We start from the raw sequence: 9,685 nt of genomic DNA, 5'->3' as shown, positions 1-9,685 counted from the left end.
GCCAGAGTCCACACCTGAATCCAGTTGAATATCTGTGGGGTGGTCTGAAGAGGGCTGTGCACAGGAGATGCCCTCACTGCCTGATGGATTTGGAGCTTTTGTAAAGAAGAATGGGCAAATATTACCACATCATGATGTGCCATGCTAATAGACTCCTACAAAAAAATGGAGTACTTTAATAAAACCAAAAGGTGTTTAAAACAATTAGAGTTAAAGGGTGTGTACACCCCCCTAAAATATTTTTATGTTATTTTCAATTGAATTGTGCATGTTATAGGTCACATTAAGGTGGAAAAAGCTCTGACATGATTTATATAGGTCTCATTTTTTTACATCACAAAACCTGACATTTTAACAGGGTGTGTAGACTTTTGATATCCACTGTAGTTAATAGTTCCCGATCCACAGTCCACACCAGCAGGTGGCAGTAATGCACCTAGAAGTTGTTTGCCAACCGCCAATAAAATCCAAAGAAGAAGAAGAAAAAGAAGAGGAAGACCCTCCTCACCAGCAGGGGGCAGACTGCAGGGAAACATAGGCCGGTAACGTGGAGGGAGGAGCACAGAACCGGAACTGAGATTAATATCAACAACCTGAGTTACAAGTTAGGCAAAACTTTACTGCACCAAACAGAAACGCTTCCTAACGTATTACATGCGACACAAATGCCTTAATTTGACGTGGTCCGCTATGGGGAGAGTTTATTCCTGCTCCTCGAGAACGTGGTGTGTGTTTCTGTTCAGACTCGGAGGCTAAGTGAGCTCACTTTCTGTCAGCTGATCTTTGTGAATCCATGTTTTCAGTAGCAGGACGTTAACAGTAGTCTAATATGCTCAGGTCTAGCTCTACGTTCAGTTTTATTAAGGTTGCAGGTGGAGCTGTTTTGTCTGCTTGTTGTCGTTGACACGTCCAGGTAGTGTTTATGCTGCGCTGACAGAGAAGTGTGCCATGGTGCTGCAGCTGCTCCCACCTGTCAACTAGCTGCCTCCTCTCCTCCTGCCTCCTCTCCTCCTGTCTCCTCTCCTCCTTGTTCACCAATGGCTCACTGCGGCTCCTCCGAGACAAGCGCTAAGGTGCAGGCTCCGTGTCCCGACAGCACCGCCACCCCGCAGGGCAGCGCAAACCAGGGCATGAAACCAGTCCTGTTCGAGATCTTCGGCGAGATATGGACCGTCCAGTCCCGGCTCGGTCAGGGAGTCTCGGCCTCGGTGTACCGGGTCAGCTCAGGCAGAGCCGCCACCGCCGCTGTGAAGGAGTTCCAGGCCGACACTCAGGGAGGAGACTACGGGTATCACAAGGAGAGGTCCGTGCTGGAAGACATCCAGGGGCATAAGAACATCGGTAACAGCTCTATTTCACTCAGTGTTAAAACCATAGGTTAAAACAAGTTGAGCTGTGGTGGGGCTGCAGTCACTGTGACACTGTGTTTTATACAGTCTATGGCCACACACAGCTTCAGTTTTAAAACAATGTGTTTTGTATTTAAAACAAAATGCCATTTAGATCAGTCTGAACAGAACTTGCATGTCATTGGTAGCATACTCTGCATATTAAGACCATTTCAAAATAGTTATCTACTTAAAAAATCTGCACATGATAACCTATAAAATGCATTGCAAAATAATTACTGATCACTAGGGTTGCAAAGGGGTGGAACATATCCGGATGCTTTTCATGGGAATAATGGGAATTTATGTGAATTAATGGGAAATGAGGGTCATTTAATGGAAAGGTATGATATCCAGGCATAAATATTGTTTTGTTATAAGCAGACATCCATCCAAAATAATACAATTAAAACAGATTTATTTGTAAGTAGAACTTAAAGCTGCTGTTGGTAGGAATGGTGTAAAAAATCGTTACTTTTTTTCTGCTGAGTTTGGAGAAAAGTTCATAATACCAATTGGTACTCATCTGTGCGTGAAGTAATGTGAAACTAATGCGAAATCTCTATGTTTTCCAGTGCCTTTGTAATCAAGCAATGTTATTATTCCCCTCGTCCCCGTTATCACGGGCCAATCAGAGCTACTCCCCAACCCTCTGTCCTGTTTGGTCGAGTGGCGGCCCCACTATGTCGCCCTGATTGGCTGGGAAGCCACTACTTCCTCATAGAACCACACAACAATCTTTTGTGGGTGGGGTTACGACAGCAGAGAGGGGAGGGGTAGTGTTGACATTCGAAATCTCTCTCAGAACTGATGTTTATATCACGTTTACCAACAGTAGCTTTAATGAAGTGTTAAATAATATATTGAGCAATCAATTCTATCATTGAAGAACAAATACATGAATGTTGAGTTAGATATTTCTCATCCCCCCGACCCAACCCATTCAAAAATTAACAAAAAGGCAATCCCATTAAAGTCTCATTCAAAATGTTAAATGAAAAGAGCCCCTCTCCCTCCAAAAAAGTCCCATTCAACATGCAAATAAAAAAGCATCTTCCCTCAAGCTTCTCAAGCCTAGGCTCTGCAGGATTCTAGAAATCATCTGTGCATGTGATGGAGGAATGCACAGTGCATGTAGGGGGCGTGGTCTCAATAGCCCTGCAGTAAGCAGTGTGCTATGTGCATGTGATTAAGGAATAGCATAGATATTCAACTGTACTTGCATGAAATCTGGTTGTTTTAGTCAGGATTATGCTCAAATATATTTTCCCCTACTATATTTAAGTTCCCTATTAAGAGCCAACCTTCAATTTACTAAATTCCTGGTTTATTCCTGTTTATAAATTCCTGTTAATTCCCATGGAAAGTTACCAACTTTGAAAATTCCTGGAATTTTGCAACCCTACAGATCACATCAGTTAGCTCGATCTCAGAGGATAAATGTATGCTAACAGATTTTTTCCTCTCCTTAGTGACACTGTACGGGGTGTTCACCAACCACAGCTGTACGGGTGTTGTCACACGCTGTCTTCTGCTGGAGCTCCTTGATGTCAGTGTGTCCGAGCTGCTGGTGAGAGGCAGCAGTGGCACTCCGGATGGCAGGTGAACGAAGTTATGACACCACTGTGGTTGCAAATGTTAAATGATCATCAAAAGGAGCAGCTTTTATACATTCAGGACAGCTTTAGCGTCTGTTTAACTCAGAGTGTGATGGTTTTTCGGCAGAACCCATCAGGGTCACTCAATGTGGTTAGTCCAGCACTGTGCCAGAGACATCCTGGAGGCTCTCACCTTCCTCCACAGGGAAGGCTATGTCCACGCTGACCTCAAGCCACGCAACATCCTCTGGAGCGCTGATGACGAGTGTTTCAAGCTTATCGACTTTGGGCTCAGCTTCAAAGAGGGAAACCAGGTGGGTGTGTCTGAGAATTTAAAGATAAATGAAACAGTGGCTTGGATAGGTGGATTTTTTTTGGTTCTAAGTCTCTCCCTGCCTCAACTCTTTCAGGATGTGAAGTACATTCAGACGGACGGCTATCGCGCTCCAGAGGCAGAGCTTCAGAACAGCCTTGCTCAGGCTGGAGCGGAGATGGAGGGAGACTCGGGCTGCACGTCTGCAGTTGACATGTGGAGCCTCGGTGTCGTCCTGTTGGAGATGTTCTCAGGAATCAAACTCAAAGACACCCTTCGCTCGAAGGAGTGGAAGGTACGATGAATACTCCTAAGTTCTCTTTCGAAAACTAAAGTCAAATAGATTGGATGACTCAGGAAGAATAACTAGCTCACAATAAAAAGTTCAAAAGTCTTTCAGCGTGAACAAGAAAAGTTGACTTCTTGAACATGTCTCTTATTTTTTAGGATAACTGTGCTGCCATCGTAGACCATATTTTTGCCAGCAACAATCTGGCATGCCCTGCCATCCCCGTCTATCACCTCAGAGACCTTATCAAAAGGTACATTGTTACAGCAAAGATATGACTACACTGCTTTGTATTGTTATATTGTATATTGACCCTGAGTTACATTGGGCCTTTGTCACTCTGTGGTCTGCAGCATGCTCCTCAACGACCCAAAGCAAAGATGCACAGCTGAAACTGCCCTGCTGAGCCCATTCTTCAGTATCCCCTTCGGTATGTGTCAATATTTGTGATCTATCAAGATTGACACACCTCTCAGTGTACCATATTTATCTGTGTTTGTGTGTGTGTGTGTGTGTGTGTGTGTGTGTGTGTGTGTGTGTGTGTGTGTGTGTGTGTGTGTGTGTGTGTGTGTGTGTCAGCTCCTCACATTGAGGACCTTGTTCTGCTGCCCTCTCCTGTCCTGCGTCTCCTCAACCTGATTGATGACAGCCACCTGCACAATGAAGAAGAGTATGAAGGTACCTGTCTAATACTCAGTATATATACATTAGGGATGTAAAGATATATCAAAACAGTAAAAAATCGATACAAATAAGGGTGGATTAAAATCGATTCAACAAAATTTGTATCAGGATATTATTTTTAAACGGTTGAAGGCTCTATCTGCATTATAATCCGCTTGTTCAACATCATTAAGTCTCTTGCGCTACTTTCTCGTCACTCGTCGGACTCATTCTGACCCGGTTGCGCTCCAGTCTGACACCTGAATGCGTTTAAATGCTTATTTTTCTCAAGAAGAATGAGAAAACTGGACACTGTGAGTCCAGCATATGATCCTGTTCAGATGTCCTGTTGCAGTAAATCCACATGTTGTAGTCTGAGTCTTCACTCTATGAACATGCGTCTAAGGAGACTATTTATAAGCCTGCTCCTCACGATGATATTCAGCGTATTAACATTTTGAACACTTCAATATGATCCGTAGCTGTTTAATACCATTAGTAAGGCAATACACTGTGTCATGAAGTAAAATTTGATTTAGGGGGAAAAAATGCATTTGGCATTATTTTGGACGTGGAAAACGTTCAAGTTTTTTTTTATGATTAACGATAATTGATCGTTAACATTTCCAAAGATCAATCACAGAAAATACTATGTGACTTTCATTTGGGAATTGTTAACTTTCCATGTCTCTATAATTGTTCTAAAATATTCCAACAAGGTATTTTTGTACGGTGATTTTGTTTTTTTGCAAGTTGAGGAAAAAAGTGTGCAGTGGTTTTATTTAAGTTACAACACACCTTAATAATGAAAAAGGATTACTTTGTTTACAAAGAAATATAAGAGAACAAATATATATTCCAACTGTCCATGTCTGAGAATTGGAATAAAATAATAATTATTTAAATTTTGAGTTCAATCCAGTTTTCTTGAAAATCGTTAGAGAATCGTGAGTGAATCGTATCGTGAACCAAAAATCGGGATTCGAATGGAATCGTGGGTGGAGTGTATCCTTACATCCCTAATATTTATGTCTTTATTTCTTTAAGTTTGCATGTGATTGAAGTAAGCAAATTTTCTGATGTAAATTTTTTTGTGCAGACATCTTGGAGGACATGAAAGAGGAGTGCCAGAAGTACGGCTCAGTGGTTTCTCTGCTCATCCCTAAGGAGAACCCGGGTAAAGGACAGGTGAGACGTAGTCCTTAAGCCAGGAGCATTCTTAAACATTTTAAGTAAACTCAAAACAAATTTGGTTACGAGGAATGTCATCGTAAAAAAAAAAAACAACTGATACACAGAACCATTTGATGTGCTCTCCAGTACATCATTTATTTGGTACAACAACACCAGACTGTGATAAAAGGGGGTAGTGGTTTAACTCAGAGGGTTTTGGTTTTGGTTGCTTTCTGTAAATGAGGATGACGAGTAAGGGAACAAGGCTTGAATACTGCATCCACAAGTAATTTAGGAGAAAGATCCAGAAAATAGGGTCATTAAAATATATAAGATACTTCCAACTACATGTCTATTTGAGCTGCAAACGCACAGTACATTCACAGCCTCACTTCAAGCCGAGCTAGATGATGTCCATTTTATTTACAGTCTATGGGTAAGACTCAGTCTTACCCCACCTTAATCCACCATGAGCATTGCACCTCTCAGTATTTAGCTAGTTACAGCGGCAAGGAAAAACTTCCTTTAACAGGCAGAAACCTCGAGCAGAATCAGACTCATGTTAGACAGCTATCTGCTGTGACCGAGCTGTGTCTGGTGGAGGGATAGAGGAGAATAAGAGAGAGAGGGAGCGGTGATAGTGATGAGACGAGTAGTAGAAGTAGCTGGAGTCCAGCACGTCTGTATCAGCTGGAGTCTGGAACGTCCACAGCAGGAGGACGTCTACGGCAGCTCAGAGGAACCTACGAGACAAGGGAGCTCAGGGAGTCCAGAAAGGTCTATGGTTAGTAACTTTAATGGGACAGGTAGAGTCAAAGTAAGTGATGAGGGGGTGAGATGGGATCCCAGTGTGTCAGTGGGCCAGTTCCCCCAGAAGTCTAAGCCTATAGCAGCATAACTAAGAGCTGGTCTAAGCCTGATCCAGCTCTAACTATAAGCTTTATCAAAAAGGAAAGTTTGAAGCCTACTCTTAAAAGTAGAGAGGGTGTCTGACTGGTAGATGTTTCCAAAGTAGAGGGGCCTGATAACTGAAAGTTCTACCTCCCATACTACTTTTAGAGACTTTAGGTACGACCAGCAGGCCTGCATGTTGGGAGCGTACTGTTCTAGAGGGGTAATAGGGCATTATGAGCTCTTTATGAAGGTGTCTGATCATTAAGAGCTTTGTAGGTCAGAAGAAGGATTTTGAATTCTATTACTATGCACACATGAGTCATTATCCCACTAACCCATCCACATGTCCTCTGTGTGTCCATCAGGTTTTTGTCGAATACGCCAATGCCAGTGACTCCAAAGAGGCTCAGAGGCTGCTGACGGGCCGCACCTTTGATGGGAAGTTTGTCGTGGCCACCTTCTATCCTCTCAGCGCCTATAAAAGAGGTTACCTGTACCAGACTGTGCAGTAAAGTCCTGAAGCTCAATTTATACTCCTGCACTGTTTGCATCAAAATCACATGACTGCACAGCGCACCACAACAGAGGAGCATCTCTCTCCCTGTTGCTTTATAGTTATTTATGAGTGTAGTTGAACGTCCTGCATGCTATCTGTGTGATTTTTCCACAGTGCATTTAGTGTTTCATGCAGAGTGTAAATTGAAGACTTTATATTTGCTGTCTCCAGTCTGTGCACAACTATTCAATGCTTTGAGACTAGCTGCACATACGTCATTTAATAACTCCGAACCAGAGGTTTGTGACTTCTGGTTCAGCAGCTCCATTTAACTGTCATTCTTTCAGAGATTACTGACTTTCTCACATGATAGTGTAAAGCATGAGAATCTGTGCTCTAAAATAGTTATTAGAGAATCATTTCATATCATCAGCTACGTCAGGGATTGGATAAGAAACATGTAGCACGATTACAATGAATGCATGGGGGAAATCCCATTTAACTGAAAGTTTCCTTCAGGGAAAAACAGTCCTAGCCTTGAGGAATAAGTACTTTTATTGTGTTTTTCCTTATTTATATTTATGTGTAGACTTTAATGAGAATGAGCAGTACAGTGTGGTAGGATCTGCAGTTATCCTTAGCTGGCTCCTCAGCATCCTCGATTGCAGACAACTCTGTAAACGACAAAATGAGAACACAATGAACAAAACTCTTCCATTACAGACCAAGACCTGTTGGCGAGCTAACTTTACCCGAACGTTACTACAGGGTTTAACGTAACATCGATTATGAAAAGTGGGAACCAGTTTTCCCGGTCGGGAGCCGATTCATTTGCAGTCCAAACTCAAAAATCTGGTTCTCAATTGAGCGCCGGCTCCGAACCGGCCCCGGTCAAAAAGGAATAAGGGAGAGATGTTTTGGAGTGACTTCTCTAATAGCTGGTAGCTTTCACTCTCTCACTGACTCTCTGCCGTTATCTGAGCACAGCTGAGGGCTACTCATGCCCTGCCATAGCCTTATATTTAGTAGCTTTTTATTTATGAAAGTCTACACTCTCAAAGAGGATGTTTATCAGCAAAGCTCTGTGCTCCTGTGTACGCTGAATTTGGTGTTTTGACTGCAACAGGAAAGACACAAGAAGACTTTTAAGCACATGCTGAGATGATGTAAGGGGGCCGATGCATCAATTAAGTCTGCAACTGTCCTCTTCCAATTGGAAAAAGAGTGTATGAACAAAATGAGCATTAGTTCCAACAACAACAGAACACGTCTCACTGTTTCAATCTTATTATGCAGTTATTGAACCTTATGAGGTATGAGAGTTAGAGTTCAGAGCACTGCGTCTCTCCTCCATTGCAGTATCAAGTTGAATGCTCAAATATCACTTTGTCATGCCAGGAGAATTTCAAAGCCACTACATGGAACACATTTGTGGTGTCTTTGGAATGTGTCGAACAGCTCAGGTTGTTGTTTGTACAAGCAGAGACAGCCCTGCTGTATGGTTGTGAGGTTTGTGTGCTTCTCAATACAAAGTTGGACTTTTAAACCCTGCATACAACAGCGTGAAAGATGCTAAAGTGCTAATTCTAGCTAGAAAGATACTATGCAGCAGCTACTGTATCGAGCAGTCAGAAGAAGCAATGTTTTATCATCTTTTAGTGCTTTAACTGACGAGTTCAGTCTTTATGTTTGTTAAAGAAAGAGTTTTAGTTGCATTAAAATATATTGATCTGAATGACTAAGTCATGTTGTAAAATGTACAGTCTTGAAAAGAACAAGTCAGATAGCTTTTACTAAACTTGTTCTTTAACGACTATAAAGCCGTTTTACTGTCTAGAGTCCAGGTGAGCTACTGGGGCATCACGCTGATGTGTTATTCAGACCTGGAGACCACCATTAGTCTTGGTTTCAACACACTTAGTAACCACTTGTGTTACTGCAGCAAAAATCCCCCTGTGGCCTAAAAATCATTTCCACCCAGACCAACATTATGCAGGATTTCTCCAGAGGGTGGCCAAGTTGGTCGCCTCTTAATGAGAAGTATAGCAGTTCACTTCCAGCTCCCACAGTACTCATGACGAAATGTCCTTGGAAAGACACTGAACCCCAAATTGCTGCCAGAAACATCGTCAGCGGTATGTGAATGTGTATGAATGGGGTTAGTTAATACTGAGGGTCCCCTGGTATAGCATCCTCTGACATCAGGATGAATGTACCGTGACTGGGTGAACGAGAGGAGTAGTTTTGAGTGTTCATGAAGACTAGAAAAGTCAATTCACCATATTAAACTACTGAAAGGACACTTTGAGCTGCAAGCAAGGCTGATTATGAATATGATCTTTAAAATGTGTGACGTCATTAAGATATATGAAGTTTAAGGGGGAGCTTGTGGCCAAAACTGCTGCAAAGTGTTTGCGCTTTACACTCCAAATTCAACCAGCTTTATTTTGGGACCTGTAGGCGACTTTTGAAATAGTGTCCAGGTCTTAATAATACATCAGATGTTCCAGCCACCAGTGGACTGTCCTTTTTGTTGTTGAATAAGACCCTTCTCTTCTTCTCTGTGTCTCATATGTTTTAAGATCCCCTGTATGAGAAACATTGAATATGTAGTGCCCACCCCCTATCACAGTGAAACATTAGGCAGTTTCTACACAAGTGCCCTATCACATTTAAGATAGCTAACTAACCAAAACGCTGCTATCCAACAAACAGGTTGTGCTACACCCACATGTGCTGCTTCCTTACAGTATGTAGCCCAAACTGTTGCAGATGCCTTAGAGAATATGTCCCTTCCAGGATATGTAGTTCTGTCCATTCACAAACCAACACTGAGAGACAATGAGTTATGTCCTAGCCTCCTCATAAAGA

At 42.4% G+C, this 9,685-nt stretch overlaps 1 protein-coding gene across 2 annotated transcripts; it reads left to right on the top strand.

Moving 5' to 3' along the window:
• Window positions 1–508: 508 nt before the first annotated feature.
• uhmk1 (U2AF homology motif (UHM) kinase 1) lies at window positions 509–9,374 on the top strand. Of its 2 annotated transcripts, none has more exons than XM_034702945.1 (10): window positions 509–725; window positions 914–1,341; window positions 2,861–2,990; window positions 3,114–3,300; window positions 3,397–3,594; window positions 3,747–3,841; window positions 3,942–4,018; window positions 4,168–4,266; window positions 5,351–5,439; window positions 6,684–9,374. In XM_034702945.1, exons 2-10 carry the CDS (start codon window positions 1,038–1,040, stop codon window positions 6,828–6,830), a joined length of 1,326 nt encoding a protein of 441 aa, XP_034558836.1. In that variant the 5' UTR covers window positions 509–725; window positions 914–1,037; the 3' UTR covers window positions 6,831–9,374. The 2 variants fall into 2 exon arrangements, with proteins under 2 accessions (XP_034558836.1, XP_034558829.1); XM_034702938.1 differs by having other exon boundaries at window positions 509–756.
• The last annotated feature ends 311 nt before the right edge of the window (window positions 9,375–9,685 follow it).

The sequence above is a fragment of the Notolabrus celidotus genome, chromosome 2, assembly GCF_009762535.1.
Source record: "Notolabrus celidotus isolate fNotCel1 chromosome 2, fNotCel1.pri, whole genome shotgun sequence".
Classification (NCBI taxonomy): Eukaryota; Metazoa; Chordata; class Actinopteri; order Labriformes; family Labridae; genus Notolabrus; species Notolabrus celidotus.
Note: the sequence above shows the minus strand (reverse complement) of the source record. Positions and strands in the feature narration are given on the sequence as shown.